Source organism: Pimephales promelas, chromosome 13 (assembly GCF_988280905.1).
Source record: "Pimephales promelas chromosome 13, fPimPro1.hap1.1, whole genome shotgun sequence".
NCBI lineage: Eukaryota > Metazoa > Chordata > Actinopteri > Cypriniformes > Leuciscidae > Pimephales > Pimephales promelas.
Window position 1 is genome coordinate 29,955,786 of NC_142781.1, and position 27,375 is coordinate 29,983,160.

Consider the following 27,375-nt stretch of genomic DNA (forward strand, 5'->3'; position numbering starts at 1 on the left):
TCCATATCATAAAATACCAATATTTATGAATAAAGCTTAGATATTTACATTTTTTTAAAGCAGAGGCTCTGCTCTTTCTTTTTATATATTGACTGTTCATTGATCAAAAATGCTGGCTGGCAACTTTATTAGTAAATGCTGGTGAGGACAAAGTCAATCACAACTCTGAATTTTGGAGAGCTCCGACTTGTACCACATGACCACCGAAGAACGTCACGGGTTGTCATCTCGTAATTAATTATGACATGGTGTGAATGCAGAATTATAGCATTACATTTCTCTCTGAATTAGACAACCTTTTCAATTATGTGCATTGGATTTGGATTCCCATCATGCAAGAAAACCAAACCTGCACATTAAGGAGGTGTCATAGATAGGGGGTGACCCATAGATGAACAATCTCATAGGTAATAAAGTAAGTAAATGAGATCAGGTTATGAAGGCTACAAGTATTACCGGTGATCCTCCTCTTTTCTCCAAGATCAATCTGTAGCCACTGTGGATGGTTATGGTTGAGGTCTTCAGAGATACCCCGTTGGATGCTGTTAGGGGACCAGTCCACTTCAGACCCATCGCAGGAGATGTTGTGTGTTGATAAGTTTGTAGTAGATCCCACTGGATGAAGAAAAACAGTCTGTTGGCTGCAATCTGTAGGAGAGAGAGAGAGAGCACTGTAGTCAGGAACACATTTAAAATTAAGCATTTACACTGTTTTATGAAAACTTGGGGTCTGTAAGATTTTTAAAAAAGAAATTAACATTTGTATTTATCAAGGATGCATTAAATTGATCAAAAGTGACAGTAAAATTTTTTTATAATGTTACAAACATTTTCTATTTAAAAAGCTGTACAAATAAATGCGGTTTAATCATTCTAATATACATCAAAGATTCCTGAAAAATTATGTATAAGTTTCCAGAAAATAATATTAAGCAGCACAACCGTTTTTAGCATTGATGATAATAATAGTAATAATAAATGTTTCTTGAGCAGCATTTTAAATTGATTTCTGAAGGATCATGTGACACTGAAAATTGAAATAACGATGAAAAAAATTCAGCTTTGCATCACAGTAATAAATTACATTTTAAAATATATTTAAATAGAAAAATTGTACTGTATTTTTGATCAAATAAATGCATCAAAAATCGTAAGCCTAAGAGACTTAAACAAAAAAAACCTTTTGAATGCAAGTGTAAGTGTCAGATATCTTGGTGATGGTAACGTCTGAACAAAAACCTTTAATAATAAAATGAAAAACTAAAAAAAAAAAACATTAAAAACATCAAAAGAGTAATGTTAGTTATAGTCATGTCTAGTGCTTTCTTTTGACATAATAAAACGCACATGTGGCGCAAAAACCCAGTTACGTGTACATTGACTCAACAGGAAGCCCTGAGCTCTTAAAATAACGACCATGTGTACAGTTAAATGGAGACGTATGTGCTATGAACAACACAACGATATTACAATAAAAGAAGGGGGAAGGCTCCCACTTCCTTTAAAGAGAGAAAAACAGGGCCAATACATCCTGTTGCTTAGCCCTGATTTGGCCAACACTATCACATTCCACACATTTAACATATGTGGGCAGAGGAAACTCAGGAAGAAGACAAGAAGAATCCCGGCAGGAGGTCGGAAAAGATCCTCCCATTGAAGTTTCTGCAATCTCATTGGTACAGTGGGATCCAAAAGTCTATGAACAACACTAGAGAAAATGCTTTTGTTTTTCTTTTCAAATGTTTTATTACTACCTAGAAATAGCAAAGAAACTTATATATTGTATGAGGCCTAATGTCAATGTTTCTTGGTTCAAAATTCAGGTTAGAACAGGATTTTCAATCTCAGATTTCAACATAGTATCTGGACTTCACTGTGCACACGTTTGAGTGTTTAGTAAGACATATAACGTCATAAAATTGCATCTTGATTCCTGAGCTCCCTTGTCACATACTTTTTGCTAGTGTTAGCATCAAGCTGTGGGGTAAGTGAGGGTAGGGTAGCAGTCATTGCTTAGTGCACGGATGTGCTTTAAGATAATTGGATTAATGGGAATCAATTGATATGCATTGACTGGTGACCACACATCTATCAACTCCTGTCATCAGGAACCCCTGCAATACATCAACAACGCACACTGACTGAACACAGATCCACTTCTGACCAGAAGAGATTAGGGTCACATCGATCTGAAAAGGTACCCCTATAAATCTATAAGAACAACTGAATAAAGCTTGTGTGTGTGAATCACTAAAGCAAACAGTAACCAATGTATCCAGGTTGTCAGTACAAAATAATGTAGCGGACTACTCTTGTGCACCCAAAGTAGTAATGAGAGAAGGTTCATGTGTTGGACAAAATACAGATTTTAGGGTCCCTTTTAATTGATAGAATAGATAGAATTAGGGGTGTAATGATTCCCTCATGTTACGATCATGATAATGAACGATAGGATATTATTGCGATACTCCAAAACATATGATAAAAGGTTAACAAAAAATGTGCTGTTGATTAAAATGACATTGTGGGTGTAAATGGATAGGGTTGGACTTCTGGAAACACAATACAGGACAATAGAGAGACCTTCTATATTCTTATTTTAGACGAATATTGTTGCACTCTGACTAGATATATTTAAAATAATTTAGGCCACTTTTTACTGATAACATCAGACATTTGTCATTACCAGCACCCACAACTATTCCCACCATTGCATTACTATACATTATGTTCAACATTATATATAGTGGTTTAATGTAGTACTTTAAAAATCAAATTTGAAAACTTAAATTTTTTCCACACAGAAATTGTAATTTTGGGTGAATTATACACAATACGTATTGTCACTATCCACGATGCATATTGATGCATTTTAGTATTGCGACATGATATATTGTTACACCCCTAGATAGAATTAAAAAAAGTTGCTTCCCATGGAAAGATTTTGAATTGACCGAAATGTAGAAATTCAATAGTCACAAAACAGTGGAATTTCAGTAGTCCAACTCGTTATTTTTAACTAATCCTGAAGAAAAAATGTATTTTGAGAAAAAACATATTAGAGGGTTTATTCACGGTAAAATTTTAATTCTGTCATTAATTACTCATCCTCATGTTGTCCCAAACCTGTAAGACTTTTCATCTTTGGAATACAAAAGAAGATCTTTTTAACGAAACCTGAGAGATTTGTCCTTCCATTGACAACCTACGCAACTACCGATTTCAAGCCAGAAAAAAGAGATTATTAAAGTAAACCATGCGACTCCAGTGATTTATCCTCAGTTTTATGAAGTGATGCCAGTGCTTTTTTTTTTTTTAACCAATTTATTTATTATATTAATCTCCACCACAGCTGTTGAGCCAACATAACATGCATGCACTGTGGTGCTCTCATGAACGCACATTGGATATTAATATTTTGCAAATAAAGTAGTAAATTATGTTTGTCATTTTTGGCGCAAACAACGCATTCACGTCACTTCATAAAACTGAGATTAAACCACTGGAGTCACATGGTTTACTTTAATGATGTCTGTCTAATGAAAATGTTAGTTGCGTAGGCCGTCAATGAAGGGAAAAGACAGAAAGCTCTCAGATTTCATTTAAAACTCCTTAATTTGTGTTTTGAAGAAGAATGAATGCACGTTTGGAACGACATGAGGGTGAGTAATTTCAAGTTAAATAGTGTCAAAATTAACTAAATTGTTTTGCATAACTTTATAAAAAATAAATACTGACAAAAAAAGTGTCTATAAATTCATTACAATATTGAGTAAATTAGTGCATTCTGGGAAAATAAGTGTTCTTCCATTTGGAAGGGGAAAAAAAATGGAAATAAATTTTAATTAATGAAAAATATCAATTAAATACCAAAAAAAGTAATTTAAATATTTTATTTTACCAAATTAAAAAAAATTCAAGTCAAGAATTTGCAAATCACTCTCAATTCAACCCTCCGCACAATAGTGAAAAACGAACATTTGGATCAAGTGTTGGCACATGCATAACGTTTTAGTAATTTGATTCATTGGCGCGTCCGCACAGGTAAATGACAACCGGTCTGTGCCGGACTCAAACAGTGAGAGAAAAACAAACTCAGGTGATAGGATATTCCCACGCCTTCCATTCACCCTGATACAGTACAAAAAGGGCTTCACATATCCGAACTGGTAAAAAAAAAAAAAAAAAAAAAAACCTGTTAGACTGCCACATAGTAATTAAGCTACTTCCTTTTTAGCAGAGGTGCAAATATACCAGTCAAACAAAACTGCAACACACAACGGCAGCAGGAATAACAGCAGGGGCCGAAAACCAATCAATGTCACCACGGTCCAGGATATAATAGGATTAATCCCACACCAATATGGACATCACCAATGAACCAGAAAACAAAAGTGCTTACCGTTTGTCACAAACGTGAAGAGGGTTTCAGACAACGAGCCACTGAAAGACAGAGAAAAACAAAGATATCAGTGAGCACTGAGCGTTTTAGACACAAAAGATCATTATTACAGAGATTAATTAAAGCCCTGTCATGTGAAAGTAACGCCTACAGAGGCCAAGAGGGAGATTCCCATTGTCAATTTCAGAGGATCTCCATCCCTGGATCCCGCATCTCCCCCTCCGACAGGAGAACTGGGGTACAGCTGGGCCCGTGAAAAGAGCCGTGTGCTGGTAATTATAGGGGAACAGGCTGGGAAATTGCATCTCTGTCAGCCATTACTTAGAAACCTGTCATTTTCACAGGCTTCCTGGATGTGATTACTTTTATGGCAGTTCAGCAAACTGTCTCAGAGTTCAAGGTACAAAGCGGTTTACGACAGCGTGAACAAACTGAAATAGGATATATAGCGGATGCTGTGCCAATAACAACAACAAAAAAGTCTGAAGACTGGAAATACAAGCACTAAACTGCTGGTGACAGAAATATAATCGAATAAAATCAACGGCAAAATGAATCAAGTGCTGATCACAGTCGGCAGATTGAAATAACGGTTTTAAAAGCACAGCAATAAAACATGAGATTAAACCCTAGCAATGTAAATACAGGAAGTGATATTGATGGTCGTTATTCAGGCACCCTGAAAACTGTTACATCATCAACATAATCGTCTTAGAGTACAGATAATCGATTTAGTTTCACTAATCAAATGGTTTGAGAAATGAATGGCAACTAATGGCAAAGATGCAACTTCCACAGGTTCACATGCATCTTTCAAATGACTTATGTTTTGTGATGCTTGCTAGTAAAAGCGACACTATTACTATTTATTAGTTCAGTTTAGTTAAATAATATGAAAAATAATAATTATATATCACAATTAATACGGTGGCGAATTACATCAACACCAACCATGATCTCATCATGACTCTTTTCAATGGCACAAAGGAGGACGAAGGTTCAAGTCAATGTTTTCCATGGCGTTTTGACTTCCTTTTCGGCCTTAGTTTTTCCATACCAGTATGTATAGTCTAAATGCAGATATCGGATATGGGTCACTTTTAAAAAAAGCTGTAAGTTGGTCGTCCCAAAAAAAAAAAATGTTGAATATAAAGTGCTGAAGTTACGATGTCACTCTGTAGGCCAAACGCGGAAGTGAGTTAGCATTTTAGCACTACCGGTTTCCTCGCTCTAATGGTGCGTTCTATTATTCATCCGTCTCGGAGATCCGAATCGGACGACAGACGTTGCCTAGCAACACGCCCCCTTTCCTCGGATTTCTCCTCTCGGACGTCGGACAACCGTGAGGACACCGAGCAAGAATTCCGTTTCGGAATTCAAGATGGCTGCGCCCTGTGACTTGTAAGAATGAATTGTTTTCATTGTTTTTGAACCGCTTTGGTATTTTAAATGACGGCTATAATCACTCGTATTACTGCGTCTGCGTCCCCTGTAGGTATGGGAATCGGTTGTTGTGAGTGCAATTACTGACGTTGCTAGCGTTGCTAACAGAAGATTAACATGAAAAACATTAATAAAGTGAACATTTTCAAGTTCAAATGGCTGCGTTTTAATAAGGTGTAGTCATAATAATTTTTTTTTTAATGTAAGTGCCTGGTACTCGGCCAGTGCTACCATTATAACAGCTTTCCCGGTGGCGTCCATTTTTTTCTCCGACTCGGACGCGCAAAACAAATAGAACGCTTGAAGTGTGGACGTGACGTCAAATCCGAGGTCCGAGTCGGTTCGTTGGCTATAATAGAACGCACCATTAGTCTATGGGTTTTTGCTAAATCGCCTGAAATAAGGTCTGTGGTGAACAAAGCCTCTAAATATTTTCACGTTTTGATCTATGACATAGAACACACAGTTATAACCTTGTGTTTTTTAAACTTTATTGTGTCTGCTTGTGTTTTAAAAAAAAACTATATATATGCTTCAAAATGTATAAGTTTTGGATTAACTTGTAAAGATTATCTTGATAAACAAAACGTGTAAGGGTCACGACTCTTTGTTAAACACAGATCTTATTTTTTGTGATTTTCCAAAAGTCTATTGGGAAAATGCATTGCTTTTCAATCGAGGGAACTCATGCGCCGCTAGCTTCCGAATTGTGACGTCATCACTTCGGCGCTCTGTAGTCAACAAATCGGAATTGGGCATCAAGACCTGCAGTGTAAATACATCCTTAGCTTACTTTTAGGGAGCCATTGTCAAGAACAAGCACAGGACTAAACCGTACTGGTTATTTGGCTGACACCAGTTTGAGTCTGACCTGCATCATTTCCTGATCCCCCTTTTCTTCCTCTCCTGCTAATCCTTTCCTGTTTTCACCATTTAATTTTCCTATTTCTAAAGGTACTTAACCATTAAAAAAAGAAAGAAAGAAAAGAAAAGAAAAGAAAGAAAATATCTGTATAGAGTGGATTTGTTGTGTTTAGGTTTCAATTGGATCATAGAAAGTATTTCTGGCTCTAGAGAGCTGCCCGTTGTCCTCTAAATAAATCACTCGTCAATGAACACTTCAAACACTCCTCAGAGACTACAACAAGAGGCAATCTAGATTTCCTTCTCAACCTGCCCCCAATTCCCTGGTGACAAATCTCTGAAAGACCAGCAGTCCAGACAGTGTCCCTGACATTAGGTACTACCTAAACCATCCATCACGCTAAAGAAAGCAGGAATCGCCACTTAATAATAACTGCTGCACGGCTAGAGAACGAACCAAGGTCACATTCAGCCACAGCCGTTAGTTGAAGCACCAGAATAAGACATGTTGTGACTTGTATGGGAATTTGTAAGACAGACTATTGCGATTTTTCTAACTGTAATCTAACCGTTTTCCCTGGCAAACTTACAACAAATAAACATGTTGATAGAAATGCACTGAAGATAGATGATTTATGATCTATGCAACAGATGCGTATTTGCCTTCCATAGTAAATGCATAAATGTCAACTTTTTTCATGTACAAGGAAAGCCCACATGCTGATGTCTAACCCACCTAAGAATATAAAGGCAATCATGATAAAGTTTCTGTCATTAAGAACATTTACATTTATGCATTTGGCATACACTTTTATCCAAAGCCACTTACATTGCATTTCAAGGTACACATTTACATTCTTATCAGTTCTTGTTTTCTCTGGGAATCGAACCCATGTCCTTGACGTTGCAAGCGCCAACACTCTACTGTCTGTAGAAAGCCTAGAAACAAGAGAAACCACTGCAGGAACTCACTCTTTTGACTGGACGCCGTTGGCTCTGACCGCAGGGTAGTGACTGAGCCCTCGGCGCTCCTCCACTGTGATTGGTCCTCCAAACTGGTCCATGATGACCCCAGCATGCACCGCTGCTTTACACAAAACTGACGTCTGAAATGGAAAGTATAGATAGCACTCAGACACAATAATGAAGCAACAGACCAAGATTGGCCTGCAAGACTTAACATGCATGTTTTCACTTAACTTTTGTTTTTTGGTCTCATAAACATCTAAATATATCTGTATTTATGTATTTTTTAATCTGAATCTGTATATGAAATTATCCATCTATCCATCTATATCTATGTCCATCCATCCATATCTATCTATATCCATCCATCCATCCATCCATCCATCCATCCATCCATCTATCTATCTATCTATTTGCCAGTAATTTCCTTGACTAGATTAATATTGCATTGATGTTGTGAGCACAGTACCATAAAACACCATTATGAACACTACTAGCACAGGCCTTTCAATTCAATATGCTCTGGAATTTCATAATTATTAAGACAGACCGCCATTGAATATTGAGCATACATGTTTTTAGTTACAACATGGATTCATTTAAAATTTCTGACCGAGGTGGGCTTTATAATTTCATCCTGAGGCAGCAATTACAGTAATTGTAGCAGCCAGTAGAAATGCTTAGCATTCCTCAGCTACTGCCGCTAATGCTAGCGCTTTGTCGCAGTAAATGCCGCATGAATAACCTTTCTAAAATCCCTTTTATTTAACAGGCTAAGCCAGGTAACAGCCAGAGCGGGATAAAGGATCTTTCAACACTGCAGCATTAAGCTTTGACCCTGACAGTACATGCATTTGGCCTAATGATTGCTGACATTTTGAAATATGTATATCTAGAATTTTTCACTTGCTTATCTGTAATATGACAAAGGACATCAAGTATTCAATTTAAGAACAAAATTAAGCAGAATTTTGCAACATTTATGGTTGAGAAAGTGTCCCAAAAACAAATCACTGGTCATTTAAATTTAAACTATTTATATTATTAATTAGATTAATCACGATTTATCCCATCCAAAATAAAAGTTTGATTACATAATATATGTGTGTGTATGTATGTGTATAATTATTTTGTATATATAAATACACACACATGCATGTATATATTTTATAATTATTTGCATGTATATACATTTATACATAATTAATATTATATATAAATATTTGATTAATTAACACATTTTTATGCACAAATATATACATTTATACATTTGTATTTATAACACAAATATACATGCATGTGTGTGTATTCATATATACAAAATAATTATACACTCACATATATTATGTAAACACAAACTTTTATTTTCGTGATTAATCTTTGCACAGCCCTGATATTAATAAAAACACAAACACAACACATTCACCACACACTTTTACCAATGTTCAAATGCGTTTTTGCTTTGAATTCACTGCTATCCTCTATTATTTCAACCCAGAGATGAAGACAAAATGAATGAATTAGGGATGCACCGATCCACATTTTTTCACTTCCGATCCGATCCCGATACCTGACTTTGGATATCGACCGATACCGATACGTTTCCGATACCAGAGCTGTGTTTGCTTTAATAGTATTTATCATTATTGTTGATGATTTTATATGATGCTGAAATAAACTCCTCTCTACAGGCAAGGATGATATGTACGTATGTATGTATGTCAATATATATATAAATATATATATATATATATATATATATATTAAACAATAGATAGACAATTAAACAAAGATACACATTATACAGGCCTACACAGTGCTTTAATTTCAGGAAGGTCTACAAACATTATTCAGGTGTGGTCTTAAAAAGAATTATAATAAAGTAATCAAAAGTAAAATAGCACTGCAAAGTTTATCATAGATAGATTTATGCTTATTAAAGCTGAAGTAATTCATTCAAGAGCTGTGAGTGATTTTCTCTTTGCCTTTGGTTGTTTGATTCTCAGTAATGTCGCAATCGTCACATTTATACTGCTGCCCCTTTAAGAACGAGTTCAGATTTCATAGTCTACTGATGCACTATATTTTCTCCCAAATATTTCCATAACTACGTTCATTTTAGACATAATAAATTGTTTAAGTGTTAATCTCCAAGTCGGTCGGTTTGACATTTTTGTGCAGGCTACATTTGATCGTTTAGACGCGCATATGAAACCCAGATTATAATTTGCTTGTCTTGTTGCGGTCTGTTTCGGAGCGCGCCGCACTGGGAACAGCATCTCTTGCGCAAATTTTGTGCTTTTAATAGCTCTTTTTATTATTAAAAGCGTCCCGCAATTTAGTAACAGCAGAGACTGCATTTTACTACAATCATCGATCGTGCTGATTCTGTCTTAAAGTTTGAGTTTTAGGGAGAAATGACAGCGCACCGCCGCGATGGGAAGGAAGTTGGCTAGACAGAATGCGGCTATTGTTTTTAATGTTTTTTTTTACCTCAATATATTCTTTAATATTTGGAAATCAGACTAATATTACAGATCTAAAGTGTAACCAGGCTACGTTTCCTCTGTCGTCACTCATTACGCCGGGCTGTCATGTTGTGCTTGCTGTTGTTGCACCGCGTGAGAGATCTCCCTCTCTTTCTCTTCTGGACTGCGAATTGCAAACATGCATCAAATAGTTTAATTAATACGGCTTTGCAAACATTGCACTTTGCTGTCTTGCTCTGCACTGCAGCGGTGTTTCCAGTTCCACCATATGATTTCCACACAGCGAACATCCTGCTAGCTGGCTGCAAACTGCGGAATGGATTTCCTGAGCGGGGGTGTGTCTCATTGAGCCCTATGTTTTACAGTCACTGATTGAGCTGCACCTCCGTTCAGTGTATCCATTCCACAGTTTGCAGCCAGCTATAGCAGACTAGCAGGCCCGGCGGGAATCACTTTTGGAGTCATTTCAGCAGACAACGTTAAAGCGCAGACATGGATCATAAATATCGGATTTCTCCGCAGGTTGGATCGGAAAAATCCGATACGTGAATTATGCTGGTATCGGTCCCGATACCGATACTGGATCGGATCGGCCCCATCCCTAGAATGAATTACAAAAATACTATAGCTTGAGTAAAATGACCGACTATGGCAGAAAGACTGAGAGAAGAGAAGTGGTTAGAGGCTCTACACCGAGCCCATTAGCCACTTGCAAATCATTACCGTGATGAGGTTACAAAAGACGTATGGCGAGTTATCAGCAGAAACAGCTGCTCTGCATTCAGACTGAGATGCTTCATTAACTTGAACATGCCTCCTCCAGTCAGGGCCATAAATACATCCCTATCTAACTGCTGCAGTCTCTACCTTTGATTTATGACACAAAAGTTGTGCTGTCCCATGCAAAACTCACTACCGCAACGCTGCATTTTGATGCTCTATGGGGTATTAATGTATTGCTATGTGATTGTTCTGTCAAAGTAAAAAGAAGCCCCACCACAAGTCTCTACGGGTGCATTTCAATCAGCTCCCTAGGTTGTGAACCAGTACCTCGTGCACACTAATTTGGGCACTGGTAAGGACAGCGACTCACTACACATTGAGAGTTGGGCTCACGTGATTTTTGTTTCAAGCTTCACAACTTTCATTAAAAGAGGTAGAATCTTTTCCCGAGTCAATTCGTTCATTTTGTTAGTTGAATGAACCAAATGACACGGAAAAAGATTTGTTCATTTTGATGAACAGGAGAGTCACGAACGCACATCACAGAACAGAGCAAGGCGAGCATTTGAGCTTATAAAACTTAAACTTTGTTGTTTTTTTATTAAATGAGCGATCGTTTTGCTTGATAAGACCCTTATTCATCATCTGGAATTGTTTAATGCTCTTTGAACAGTTTGCACTGAAACTGTCTTTTGGATATTGAACCGTTTGGTTCCCATTGAAGTCCACTATATGGAGAAAAAATGCTGTAATGTTTTCATCAAAAACCTTAATTTCTTTTCGACTGAAGAAAGAAAGACATGGATATCTTGGATGACATGGGGGCGAGTAAATTATCAGCAAACGTTTTATTTAAAGTGAACTACTCCTTTAAGGGAACATGGTGAGCATCGATGCTCCCTGGCTTTCATAGTGCATTGTGTGACTTATTAGGGAGTGAACATTTCAGTGCTCTGCAATATATCCGGTCAGATAGTTATGGTCTACTAGTCTTGCGTAGCCAGAGCTTTCTTTCATTGGCCAAGGACCACCCAGAGGCCATCTGCCTGACATGTGAAGCAACCAATCACAGTTTGTTTTGTTCCACGTCATGTTTAAGGGCGTGAAAATGTAAAGTTGATGACCCTATAATGACAGCCTGCTTGCTTCTTACATTTTGGGGTTTGGAGTCACGGCATCTTTGTTTCGAGGTGGACCGTCTCCCGGACATCCTGTAGTATTCAACCAATCATATGACGACTAAGAAAGTATCCATGGACATGACGTCTGAGACTAATGGTCTAGCCACAAAAGTCAAAATATTTAAACATCCGAAGATCAAATTGGACCCAGAAATTCTTCATAGTCATAGTCATATGATCCAAACTACACACGGCTCTTAGCAACTGAGCAAGCGCACGATTTATTCGTTGTTTTGTTTATTTGCATTCTTATTTGTTTATTAACTGACAGTACGGTGCTTTTTATTCATAGCTTCTTTATGCAAATACAAAGTCCTCATTCTTAACCGTCCTTTGTAAACGGACTAATTCATCGAGAGAACATGAGCTTGAGTCAAATCTCCTCAGTGCAGGACGAGCCACAGCATGAAGCCTCGAAGCCCTCCAGTTTTTACACAACAATCAATGAAACTTCCGGCTGACAGCAAACACACACTACCATTCAAAAGTTTGGGGTCGTAACTTTTTTGTAATGTTTTTGAAAGAAGTCTCAGCAAGGCTGTAATTATTTAATAAAAACAGTAATATTGTGACATTATATTATTAAAATGTAAACCGTTTTCCATCTTAAACTACAATTTTCTTTACAAACTTATTTGCATGTAGAGGGTGGCACTATCTGCGCAAACCATTCAGATGATTCATTCAGTCTTACAAAGTATCGTCAAACCTAGAACTGAGATTAAGGAGGCAAAATAATGAATAAATGTGTGTGTGTTGAAGTGACTGCTGAATGGCTTTGGTGGGCAGATCCACACCCTCACTGTGGTGGCATTATCTGCCTGTAATCCAAGAGTCCACTGCTCCACCCAATCTACACAAAAGCCAATGTGAAGTAATCAATCGCTCTGGCTCTTTCTAAAGCCCTTCACACTCGCATATCAAAGCAGATGGCAGCGGGGTGGAAATGCGCGCCCTTGTCTTCCATTGGCGTTTAAGACCCTGTTGTGTGAGCATTGAGCCTGCAGCCGTGTGTCTGTTGTCTTTCTTGAAAGTCCGTGATCCGTGATAGGGGTTAGGACAACTTAAAGCAGAGAGCGTTCCTCCTACCATCACTTTAGTCAGTGGAAATGTATCATTAGTAAAATACAATACAGAGAGATAGTCACGCTCTGATACTCTGGACTTTTCCCACAACCAGAATGTGCATTTTGTGGTTTCTTTTGTGTTTTACATCTTTTAGTCTATTCCCGTTCTATTTACTCTCCAATTTATATATATATATATATATATATATATATCCAACTGGATCCCAAGATTTTTAATGTTTTAAAAATGAAGTCTCAAATGCTCATCAAGGATGCATTTATTTGATTAAAAATACAAACAGTAATATTGTTAAATATTATGACAATTTAAAATAACCATTTTCTATTTAAATACATTCAAAATATAATTTATTTCTCTGGTGCAAAGCTGAATTTTCAGCATCATTACTCTAGTCTTCCGTGTCACATGATCCTTCAGAAATCATTCTAATATGATGATTTGAATGTTAAAAAACATTCATTTATTATTATCAATGTTTAAAACAGTTGTGGACAAAATATTTTGATATTTTAATAGAAAGTTCAATTTCATTTATTTTAAATAGAATACTTTGTAACATTACAAATGTATTAACAAGATTTTGATAAATTTCATTCTGAAATTTCAGCTTTGAATAGATTACATTTTAAAAGATATTAAAATAGAAAATGGTTATTTTAAATATTTCACAATATTAGAGGTTTTTTTTGGTATTTTTAAATCAAATAAATGCAGTCTTGGTGTAAAAAAACAAAAAAAAAAACAAAAAAACATTAAAATCTTACAGTTCCCAAACTTTTAAAATGGCAGTGTATATCACAAATTAAAATCAGTAGTATTGTGAAATATTACATTTTTAAAATAATATTTTATAAAAAATATTTCCACTTATACTTTAAAATGTAATTTATTCCTGTTATGGCAAAGCTGACTTTTTAGCATCATTACTCCAGTCTTCAGTGTCACATGATCCACCAGAAGTCATTCTAATATGATAATTTGCTGCTCAGCATTAAAAATAGTTGCTTAATATTTTTATGGAAACTGCATTTTTCAGGATTCTTTGATAAGTAGAAAGTTCAAAAGAACCGCATTTACTTGATATATAATATTTTAACGAAACAATATAAATATTTACTGTCACTTTTGATTAATTTAATGTGTCCTTGCTGAATAAAAGTATGAATTTCTTTCAAAAAAACTTTAAGTATTAAACATTTCAATTACAACAAACTAGAAGTATACATCAAAAATGTATTTCTTAGATCATAACTACATTTATTGTTAAAATTTTGTCCTTATTTTTACATGATTGTTGGGGTCCAGAACTACCTAGTCATATTCAAATAAAATCAATTTAGAAAATTACAAAATAAAAGCATTTTCATTTGTGGTCCCAGACTTTTGTACCTGACAGTATTTTTGCTACTTCAACACAACAGTTTCCCTTCCCACAATGATCAGCAAGGTTTGTTCTACTCTACTTTTGTTTTTTAAGAGGTTAAGCTATGCACATGCAACAAACATTCGGTTTAACTGAAAAGGCCTTTTTTAATTACCCCCAAAACCAGAACTTGCAGTGACACCTAAAGCTCGACCAGCTTAGCCTTCACAAACAGGAAGAGATTTTACCACAACGCAAATCCTTCAGAAAAGCCCTTAACATCTTGAGTTATAGCTCAAAGCCAAAGCGCATGATTCATTCCACATCAAACTATCCGTGGCTGTTCGGCCAGTACCTCAAGTAACCCAAAGCTCTGACCCCGATTCGCTGGAGAGGTATGAACAATTACATAAACGCCTTTCATTCAGAGTTCACTGCCCACTAAGTGACCAGGGAGAACAATGGAGCCAGCACAAATGACCCGTCACTGCGTATCCTTGGGGTGTCCACACATTCGTACACACAAGTCCTGTCACAACAAATGCCTGACAGACAATGGGACGAGCCATTAGCGCATTCCACCCCCGACTGCCGGCCCGCTTAACATTCCCTGTGAAGGCCCTAGAGGCCTGAGCACCTGTGGGAAAATCTGCTTAGAGCAGCCGCTTTTCTTGGCTGAGTTGTTGCATCTGAAACCTTTTTTGGGAAGCACCCCGCAGAGCATCTGCTTGGATGCAAGTCGGCCTTGTAAATAACCCCGCAGCTTGGCTAGTGCTCTCTTCTGCGGATGCGAAATGAGCTGCAGCATGCCACCCACACCTGAGGAAAACAATGAGACGCTACTCACATGTCTGTAGCCCAGGGAAATGTCCCCAGACACGTCTCCCGTCACCGCTGCACATCCGGCCGGACAGTACTTCCTACACAGGGCCAGAACAAAGACAAATATCTGCTTACAGCATGTCAGTTAATTATAGCTGACGGTGATAGATAAAGCAAAAGGATAGTGTCTCGATAATAGCTGAGTGAGGAACTAAAATTATAAGCACTAATGCAATGAGATACAGTCTGGAAAACTGTGACTACTGCCCAGGGTTCATTTTGTATTTCGTAATGTCTTGTGGCTTGGATATATTTCAAAGGAATAGTTTCAGATATGTCTGGGCAATATAAACAACATATTCACAATGTTTTTCTGATTTAAATGCCTTTTCATTTTTATTTCCCAAAAGAGTGTCATTTTATTTCTTTTATATTCCTCATTTACCTCACGAGTCATGAGATTCATTTCTGTGAATCATTTTTGACGACATTATTTTATTTTTATTGTTGTACAAATACATATATATATATATATATATATATATATATATATACACACACTGTAAAAAAGTATTGTTGGTTTAACTTAAAAAAATGAAGTAACCTGGTTGCCTAAAAACTTTAAGTTAACTTTAACTTTAAAATTGAGTTAATACAATGGAGACTGATTTAATAATTAGAAACTCAAAATATTATGTATGTTATCTGAACCACATAAATTATCTAAGTTGATTTGAGAGAAGAAAAAACGTTATGATAACAAATCATGATTTTTTTTACAGTGTGTATTTATATATATATATATATATATATATAATATGATATATTTATGTAATTTTTATTTTTATTGTTAATATATAGCTATTTTTTTGACTATATATATACTGTATATATACACTTGGATACACACACTCATATCTATATATACACACTATATATATAAACTTATATACACACTTATATCTATCAAGATGTATAGATAGAAGGTAGATAGATAGACAGATAGAAGTTAGATAGATGGATAGATGGATAGATAAAAAATAAAAAAATAGAGCTATATCAGGCAACTAAAGTTAGAAAAGTGAAATCATAATAAACCCCTTCTTTAGCTTTTTGAGCCATCTACTGTATATCCCAACACACACTCAATCTCACCTGTACTGTGATGCTGTAAAATGACTGCCTCTGTCCAAGCATGTCAGCAGCTCTGAGGAGGAAAGCAGAGGAGGACACACAATGAGGATAAAAATGGAGCAGATGAACACAAAGGAAACAGGCCCTCCAACTCAACAAAAACAAGAACAACAGGACATAAGCATCACAACAGGATGACAGTCCTACTTCTTGCACCATATCTGGGATGGAAACATATACATACTTGGATATAAACCTCACTCATGCTCACATGAAAAAGTCACTCGGGACAATCAATTAATTAATCCTAATATTAATTAATTTCCAGGAAGAATTAAAATCCCGGACGAGCCCCCATTAATGTTACGACTATGACCCCAGACTGTCAAGCTCTAATAATGAATATTTATATGTGTGCATGTGTCTGTGTTAAATTTAGGCCTCACCAAGTGACAAATTAGAGTAAAAATTGGTGTTGGTGTGTAGGAGTGGGAGACAAAAAAAAATCTGAGCTTAGTTTTTAACCAGATGCGCAATGACGCTGAGTGTGCTTTAGAAACACCCGGATTCTGCTTTCTTCCAATTCCTCACACACATACACCACCACTCAAACCTTCCATAAAATAATCTTTCATAACGTTCGGAAAGGTTGAAGGGAATTACAAGGACATTTGCGGGCAACATTGCAGGATATGCGCTGTGACAGAACTTTCATTTTTGGATCCGTTTTTAATATTGCTTTTAATTTAATATTATTCAAACTTGTCTTTTAAAGAAGTGGATGACTCAGTTTCAGTCAATCTTATGTTAATCTTGAGTACCTATAGAGTAGTATTGCATCCTTCATATCTCCAAAAAAGACTTTAGTTTTATAATATTTATAGTACATAGATAGATAGATAGATAGATAGATAGATAGATAGATAGATAGATAGATAGATAGATAGATAGATAGATAGATAGATAGATAGATAGATAGATAGATAGATAGATAGATAGATAGATAGATAGATAGATAGATAGATAGATAGATAGATAGATAAAGTAAGTAAGACTTTCGGCACAGAAATTCGTCCAAAATATTTTTTTTAAAAACTTTGGCCATGTTTACCATGAGAATCCATCTCTTTAACACTGTAAACAACTCTGAATACATGAAACACCATTGTACAACCCCCCACCCCCCTTTAAAAATACCTTTGTGGTTTTCTGTGGAGTATGACAGCAGGAATCCTCTTCCAGAGATGTGTTGGCTGCTACGAAAGCGGACAGTCAGTTCGCTGGAGTCTGTGTGAATAAGCGTAGGCTTGGGCATCAGACCCCCGCAGTACTCCCAGTACACTAGGTGAAATGGAAGGAAATGTATTCATTAATTAATAAAAGATTAGGACTTAGAATCAAACTGAGGTATTAGCAGTGAGGTACAAATCAGATCAAACTTAACAAACTTGTAAAAAACATTGTTAGCCGACAAACAGCCAGTTAGCCGATAACTTAAAAAAGTTCATATAAATAAATAAATGAATACATACTTGCACAAATTTAACTGTCAAATGTCAATAAAAAATATAAATGTAAATTGCTTTAAATCAAGCTTTTTTTATCAAAAAACTGAAAATAAATAACAATCAGGCACAGTTCTGAAGCTAACTCTGAATGTCTTCTCAATCAACAGTCTCTAGTCTCCATAAAAGAAAGGTGTAGAAGTCTTTATGAAACCAAGAATGCAGAAATTGTGTTTTTTGGGGGGGGAAATGTAAGACATGTCTGCTGACTGAAGGATGACACGTCCTACACAGAGGAGTTTCTGATAAGCTCTGACGGGAATCAAAACACTTTAATCTATAAAACATAATGGGTCAACACACTAATAAGGAGTGTGAATGTGTCAAACTCTGCACCAACACAAAGCTTTAGTCATCCCATGTCTCTCAACAACTGTTTAAGAATCGCTCTGAGAGGAATTCCAGTCGTTCCACTGCAGGACGCTTTGATCAGTGAATGTGGATGAGGCTCGACTCTGACACCATGACAGCGCTTGTGGTTAAAAGGGTTGACATGGGAGGAACCAGACATAGTGTGGGAAGATTCATGTCCTCCAGGCCAGGGGCGTAACAACCGGGGGGACACGTCCCCCGCACTTTTAGAAACAGGTGATTCTGTCCCCCGCATTTTTCTTTTTTTTTTGACATAGCACCACTATTTCCGCCCATGTTCTCTGATTTGTTACTTAGACTTGAGTGAACTAACATTCAGCCAATCACAGCGCGAATCATCTATTGGGCACGTCTGCCATAAGCTTCAAATCTCTTGTTGCTCTTGCAAATATTCATGTTTGTTTAGTCGCTTTGCTGTTTGGCTATCTAATGCACCCTAGAAAAAAAAGCAGAGGATGATTACTTCATTTTTTTAAACACACACTGTCAGTATAATGTGTTACAATATGTCACGATGACATGAATCACACGTAAAGTTACCTTGTTATGATTTAACCCTCGCAGATGTGTAACCCATATGGACCTTGTCATGTCGCAAATGTTAAATGTTCTTTTCTTCTAGGACAGGGTGTTGGGGAATCACTTTTTCATCAAACCGCAGTTTTTGCAAGTTACAATTTCCTAGCATAAAATTTCATAAATATCCCATCGCATTTTTTAAGAAAATGTGCTGCATGATCAAGGATTTTTGCCCCTAATAAAAAAAAAAAAAAAAAAAATAAAAAAAAATCACTGTTAATTGTCAACACAGTTAATTAACCCAATGGTTAATCAATAAATTCACCCACTGCTCTGGTTTATCAGAACAACATTTCAAATGTAGATAGGAAAATAATGTATCCAAAGTTAATCATCTATGGGTGCACAAAAAGAAAGGCAATAAATCTTTTTTGAGAATGATGACCAAAAGAGACCTCAGGTCCAGGGCTGAAAGATGATAGGCTAATAAAAGAGAACAGCCCATTCACTTTGAGTGAAGCGCTACAATATCCTTCTCCCTCTCCATCCATAATTGACAAAACAACAGTAGTTGGGTAATTTCATTTACAGTGTTACGGATGTAACCTGGGGGGTTGTATATTGATTTTGGAGAGAACAGTTAGAGCATCCCTGTTCTCTCCAAAATCCATATATAACCCCAGGTTACATCTGTAACACTGTGAATGAAATTACCCACTGGCACCTAGTGATGAATTTCTTAATTTTTAAATCATTTTTAAATGTTGGAATGGATTAAACAAACAAACAAACAAGCAAAGACTGGCAAATACAGGAAATGGAATTAATTCCAACTAATACAATTATTTATTTATTTTTATCAAAGGTACCAAAATTCCATTCTGGAACATTTTTGCCCAATTTAACCACTGGGAATTCAGAATGTTGGAATGGATCAAACAAGAAACAAACAAAAAAAGACTGGCAAATACAAGAAATGGAATTAATTCAAAAACTGCCAATCATTAAAAAAAATGTACAATTTAACCCCTGGATATAACCAATGGTCATATTTTAGCAATCAGGAAAATATAACTTAAATGAGTGATATGAATTGTCTTTTTATCTTAATAATGGAAAAGCATTTGTACTAGGAAAAACTTGCAAAGCTATACGTTTCTTTTTGTATAGGAATAGTGCCGAAGTACAGAATTTGAGCACATTTCCTGTTCAAAAAGCATCAGACTGCATCTGCAATTACATTTACAGCAATAAATTACAAAAACAGCAAGCTCATTTGAAAAGAAAGATTAAATGGGAGATAACAAGTGAAAATATCCTTAAGGAAACAGGCAGAAGTGCCAACATTTCACCATACTTAAAAGATCCTCTGACACACTGGCCTCTGTGGTTTCCTCTTGCTTTACAGTACATTTATCAATGCGTGACTGGTGCCGACTCATGGTAACGCTCTGATTTAAAGTGCTTTACTCATGTTTACTCACAGTAATGTGATCTAGATGAGGTTAAACTGACTCAAGAGCATATGATCAACGATATCTCAATATGATTGCGCCAAGATGTTGCACAGGCTTAAATTAGATTTCTAAATGTTCTGTTCAATTCTGTTTCTGCCCAACACAGCAATATTGTATCAATCAACAGGATCAGATTGGGGTAGGACTAGATCTATATCCAACCAATAGAGGATTGGGAAACCTGTTTGTATGTTTGGTGATAAACTTCACCTTTAAATTCAAATACAGCTGTCAAAAAGCAATAGATAAAACAGGAATAACGTAACCCATCTTACTTTCCATTAATCAAACACAAGGAAACCCTGATGCACTAAGACAAAAGATAAAGACATTAAAACACAAGAACCTGTGCCATGAGTTGCCACTGAGAATATATTATGGTCATATACTGTTTGGCCCAGTCACATGATCTAGTGACTACAAGATAATGGCTGAGAAAACATTATGACACAGCATGTTCATCGCATAAATGATTGAAAAGGCTTACCATTTTCCGCCCCATATGATCCTTTTAGAACCTTTAAATAGTCTGACTCGCAGTCCTTCTTCTCCATGTTCAGGTCTCCAAACTTGAGGATGATCGTGTGGCCGATGGGTACGCGGATCCGCCATTCACACCAGGAGTTGTTGGGGTAAGTTCCTGGGTAATTCTTGGAGGACAGGACACCACTCTCCTGGCCCAGGACATAATGACCACAGCCATCATCTGTAAAAAATAATATGAGAATTTGTTGTAATTAAGCATGGTGAATTCAGACCCAGGAAGAACAAGACCAACATTTTAATGTTTAGTACTTTTAAGTCTCCTATGTTCAATATTTTTGCAATTCAGTTTGGTACCAGTAATGTTTTTAAAGCTTATTCCCAAATTTGAAAAGACACTATTATATTGACACGAGCCTCAGACGTGTTCTCTCTTGAAGATCAAACCACAATGTTATATAAGGGCAAGTAAGACTCAAAGCGCACACAAGTGTCTGACTGTAAAGATTGCATGAACTCAACAAGACGCATGTCAACCTAACATAAACCAAATTATATAATTTCAGCAAGCAGAAAGTTTAATTAACTCATTGTTTCAGCACACACTACTTAGAGAAGTCAAAGGACCAGAAGAAACATCTACTACTATAAGTTTTGTAATTAGAAGAAAAGACGATACAGCACATTTAGAGAGGAAATATCATTTCTAAATAAGAGTAATGGAAGATTGTTTGCCACTTAATCAAAAAATCCAAAGGTAGCCTAAATTCATTTCACAATTCAGTTTTTGTTCCTCGCAACTGGGAGTTTATATCTCACAATTGGTAGTTTATATCTCACAACTGAATTTCGTAATTCTCAGTTTACATCTCGCAATTCATAGTACGTTTTACCTCAGAATTCTCAGTTTACATCTCACAATTCATACTTTTTACCTCAGAATTCTCAGTTTACTGTACATCTCGCAATTCATACTTTTTACCTCAGAATTCTCAGTTTACATCTCGCAATTCATACTTTTTACCTCAGAAATGTAAATCTCAGTTTACATCTTACAATTCATACTTTTTACCTCAGAATTCTCAGGTCACATCTCACAATTCATACTTTTTACCTCAGAATTCTCAGTTTACATCTCACAATTCATACTTTTTACCTCAGAATTCTCAGTTTACATCTTGCAATTCATACTTTTTACCTTAGAATTATCTCGCAATTCATACTTTTCAGAATTCTCAGTTTACATCTCCCAATTCATACTTTTTACCTTACAATTCTCAGTTTACATCTCGCAATTCATACTTTTTACCTCAGAATTCTCAGTTTACATCTCGCAATTCATACTTTTTACCTCAGAATTCTCAGTTTACATCTCGCAATTCATACTTTTTACCTCAGAATTCTCAGTTTACATCTTGCAATTCATACTTTTTACCTTAGAATTATCTCGCAATTCATACTTTTTACCTCAGAATTCTCAGTTTACATCTTGCAATTCATACTTTTTACCTTAGAATTATCTCGCAATTCATACTTTTTACCTCAGAATTCTCAGTTTACATTTCACAGTTCATACTTTTTACCTCAGAATTCTCAGTTTACATCTCGCAATTCATAGCCTACTTTTTACCTCAGAATTCTCAGTTTACATTTCGCAATTCATACTTTTTACCTCAGAATTCTCAGTTTACATCTCACAATTCATACTTTTTTACCTCAGAATTCTCAGTTTACATCTTGCAATTCATACTTTTTACCTCAGAATTCTCAGTTTACATCTCGCAATTCATACTTTTTACCTCAGAATTCTCAGTTTACATCTCGCAATTCATACTTTTTACCTCAGAATTCTCAGTTTACATCTCACAGTTCATACTTTTTTACCTCAGAATTCTCAGTTTACATCTCACAATTCATACTTTTTTACCTCAGAATTCTCAGTTTACATCTCACAGTTCATACTTTTCACCTCAGAATTCTCAGTTTACATCTCGCAATTCATACTTTTTACCTCAGAATTCTCAGTTTACATATCGCAATTCATACTTTTTACCTCAGAATTCTCAGTTTACATCTAGCAATTCATACTTTTTACCTTAGAAGAATTATCTCGCAATTCATACTTTTTACCTCAGAATTCTCAGTTTACATCTCACAATTCATACTTTTTACCTCAGAATTCTCAGTTTACATCTCACAATTCATACTTTTTACCTCAGATTTCTCAGTTTACCTCTAGTAATTCAGATTGAGTTTATATATTTAAAAAATGAATTGTGAGATATAAACTAAGAATTGCAAGAAAAAGTCAGAATTGTGAGATAAAATAGAGCAATACTTTTTCATTTCATCCTTTGACACTTAAAGAAATAGTTAACTCAAAAATAAACATTTGGTCATTATTAAATTACTCCCATTTAGTTCCAAATCCAAACCCATGACTTTATTTCTTCCATGGAAAACAAAATGAGAATTGTACTTTATGCTCTTTACCATGAACTTAGTCCTCATGGAGACTAAAGTTTTCAAACTTAAAAACAAAATTTTCTCAGAATTCATTCACAGTTTACATCTCACATTTCATATTTTAAAAAAAAAGTCTGTATTGTGAGATATAAACTAAGAATTGTGAGATGAAGTCACATGGTGAAGACACGCGTCTATAGATCAGTGACAAAGGTGGTGTTAGAAAATGTCAGCTGCCGGACACAAGTCTTGTGGATGATCCCAGGGTGAAGAACTCCCACGCTGGGGGGTTAGCGCATGTATATGCGCATTTGTGCATATATTGTCAAGACTACTGTTCGCTGATATGTTATGGCTCCGTTATGTCACTGTCTCCCATGGTAAAGGCACTCACACCTGTGATGGCACCACCAACTCCTCCTTTCCTTCCAGACAGCTGAGTCTCCAGCAGCCACTCAGGAACTTGGCGCTGATGTATGCATACAACAAACTCAGAGACCTCAGAGTTTTGTGACATTGAAGGCATTCTTTAAATGACACAAGGAATGAAACAGGACTAATGCTATAAATAGCACCAGTGTTTTTCTAAGGGAACATTCGCCCAAACTAACCCAAAAATGCTTTCTTTGACCTCAGCTGCTACTACGTCAGTGCTAAATACTCGCGGACACACAGTGGCCTTTGTGGTGGCATCTGAACTCCATCCAGATGTAGGGCTGTGTCGTGCAAAAAAAAAAAAAAATGATGGATGGAAACCTCAAGGCAGGTGTAGAGGAATGACTTCACATGTTAATCATGGCCATGCAAACAAACTAAGCTACAACGACAACACAGTAAAATAATATTTTGGGTTATTTATTACAAATTTCAGCAAAGTAGATGACAAAAATAATATTTATTCAAAATGACCAAAAGCAGTTGTAGCTCACTTTTGCATTCATTCCAATGGGGAAAAACATGGAGCTTCTGAAACCAGCTCTTTCAGGATGTTGAGGAACACCTGGCAATCGTCTGCCCCAGGGTGGAGCACAAATATTCACAACAGAGAGAGTTCTGCATGTACAGACAATCCCACTGTCTCCTAACATGCACCAGTTATGGGTTCACACTAGCAGGATATTCAATTTAGTCTGTGATACACTTAAAAATAAAGGTTCTAAAAGGGGGTTTGGTTTTGTGATGCTATAGAAGAACTATTTTATGTTCCCAGAATTAAATTTTAGTGATGAACCTTCTTACCACTCTAAATAAAGAACCTTGCATGCAATGGAAAGATTCCATGGATGTTTTGTTCTTCATGAAACCATTAATGTCAATTAAAGAACCATTATTTTTATAAGTGTAATGTACAATCAAAAACACTGTGCTTAGCAAGAATGCTGCCGAAAAGTAATAACTCTTGGATAAACAATTATAATACAAAAAGAATGACTTCATTAAGGGGAGTAATACCATGGTTGACTGAAACACTTTAATGAATAGTTCACTCAAAATGAAAGATTTGGTCATTATTTAGTCACTCCCATCTTGAATGGAAAACAAAATGAGAATTGAGTAGTTTAGTTAAAATTTCTCAGAAAAAACATGATCGCGGTAAATGGAAGCTCAAGGATGTTCGCTTGACGTGCGACAACCAATGAAGTTTGTTCTTGCAAGTTTGGTTGAACTTCTAAGTGCTGATCAATGTTTATATGAGAATAAAAGCCTAAATTCAATCTGTTCATCATAAAAAGTAATCAGGTCTCTTCAGAAAATTTGGACTAAACTCCTCAATTCATATGGATTAGTTTTAAAATCTCTTTATGAACTCTTTGAAGCATCAAAGTGGTAGTTGCATAGCTGTCTATGGAGGGATAGAAAGCTCTCAGATCAGTAAAAATATCTTCTTTTTTTCCAAATCAAAATATTCATTTGTGTTCCGAAGATGAACGAAAGTCTTGGAAATTACAATTCACGAGTCATGTCATCTTCTTTATTTATAAAGGTCATAAGGAAGTTTTTTTTTATTTTTATGCTTTTACATTCCTGACAACCTCAAACCCTACTTTCAGCAATTGTATAAGACGCAACTATTAAAATTTCTCGATTTGTGTTCCATAATAAAAGTTCTGGGAATAGACATTGACCTTTTTTTAGTTTGTTTTTTGGCTGAACTGCTCCTTTAATAACCAAATGTTTCTCCACACCAGTGTTATGGTCTCTGTATACTTAATTAAAAATGAGTCCTAAAGGAATATCCCAGCAGTAAAAAGACCTCTATTCTGTACACTAACATCCTACACCAAAGATAGGCTACATGTTTTTACACAATGCAGATCAGATGCTGCTTTGACCATCCAGAGACACTTTGACTAACACACACAGTGAGAGTATTCCGAGGGAAAGTTGTCTTTATGGACAGGCACCACCAGCATGTTGTGTCAGCACTACATGTAGGCTACTATTCAGTCAGCACATTTTATAATGAGCCAAATTTGACATCCAATATCTTATTCACCGTCCATATCTAAAATTTAAGGATATCAACTTTAACTTTAAAAGGTACCACAGTTTATATGAGAAACACATGCAACACGAAACTAATCATAAACACATAAGCATGTAGCGCATGTTGTAGCCTATGTAAGCCAAAATACACGTTTTAGATTTTAATCCATTGGAAGAACTCAAAATGAAACGCACTGCGCTCAAGAGATAACAGGATCTGAAGCTCATGTAACAAACTTTGAAACATTAACTAATAACTCCACAGGAGCAATTGTACGTGTAGGCTACTTACGATGATATGCAACAACCATAAATGCATGCTGTAACCAAACAACTCAAATTCCCCCAGCAGTAAACCTCTGACGCCTCAGCAAACAGACTCTTTTGTTTCCGATCATCTGCCGTGTTTTTGTTCACTTACCCGGTTTCTCTGCGAGCACGAGCGGGTGAATTGAATATAAGAGTATCAGTCCATGCAGTGCTGTGTGTCCAGACATCTCCACTCGAAACCGCTGGGAATGAGAGGAAAAACGCGAGGGCGCATTGGAGAAGCTTCACGATAGCATGTTTACCGGGAGAAACTCGTGTACGTGTGTGTCCTCCTGTCCGTGCGAATCACCAGACGCCTTGAATGAACTCTTCTTCCGCGTTTCTCCCACAGGCGGCACCAAGCGGTTATTAGACCAGTCTGACGGGTCTGTCTCGTGTCCGGCTGTTAGTATGGGAGCCTACCAGCCTAGTATAGATACTGAGTAATGGGATGGATACAAATAAGACTTGACTTGACTATTAGATTTCAAAGTTTGTATTTGTGTTATATCCTGTTATATTATGTTATATATTGTGTTAAATCTATTTTTATTTTTATTTTTCATTTATTTATGGCTGTGCAAAGATTAATCACGAATTCACGATTAATCGCATCCAAAATAAAACTTTGTATTTAGGCTACATAATATATGTGTGTGTAATTTGTATAATTATTTTGTATAGGCTATATAAATAATACACACACATGCATGTATATATTTTAAAATTATTTGCATGTATATACATTTATACATAATTCATATAAAATATAAATATTTTATATATTAACACATTTTTCTTAAATATATACATGCATGTGTGTATTTATACATACAAAAAAATTATACACTCTGACTCTACACACACAGATATTATGTAAACACAAACTTTTATTTTGGATGGGATTGATCGTGATTAATCTTTGCACAGCCCTATTTAATTTCTGAGGCGACTTAAATGTAAGGTACAACAAGCGATTAATCTTGAGAAATGCTAGCAATAAAAAGTCATTTCTTTATAATTTTAAAAATGTTTCTAATAATATTAAATATTATTTTATAACGATAAAACAAGGCTATTATAAGAATATAAGAATAACATATTAATATATATATATATATATATATATATATATATATATATATATATATATATATATATATATATATATATTAAACGCA

The 27,375-nt window shown here is 35.8% G+C and overlaps 1 protein-coding gene across 1 annotated transcript in view; it reads right to left on the reverse strand.

Annotated features, from left to right (window-relative positions):
• The window catches only part of dcbld1 (discoidin, CUB and LCCL domain containing 1), a 37,688-nt gene extending 11,115 nt beyond the window's left edge, over positions 1-26,573 (reverse strand). Inside the window, exons 1-8 of the mRNA XM_039692648.2 lie at positions 26,307-26,573; positions 20,937-21,155; positions 17,674-17,817; positions 16,498-16,549; positions 15,368-15,440; positions 7,682-7,815; positions 4,403-4,443; positions 457-648 (exon numbers count right to left, since the gene is read on the reverse strand). Coding sequence (XP_039548582.2) covers positions 457-648; positions 4,403-4,443; positions 7,682-7,815; positions 15,368-15,440; positions 16,498-16,549; positions 17,674-17,817; positions 20,937-21,155; positions 26,307-26,382 — 931 coding nt within the window. The 5' untranslated portion in view covers positions 26,383-26,573. The remainder of the gene's footprint in view (positions 1-456; positions 649-4,402; positions 4,444-7,681; positions 7,816-15,367; positions 15,441-16,497; positions 16,550-17,673; positions 17,818-20,936; positions 21,156-26,306) is intronic.
• Positions 26,574-27,375: the final 802 nt, after the last annotated feature.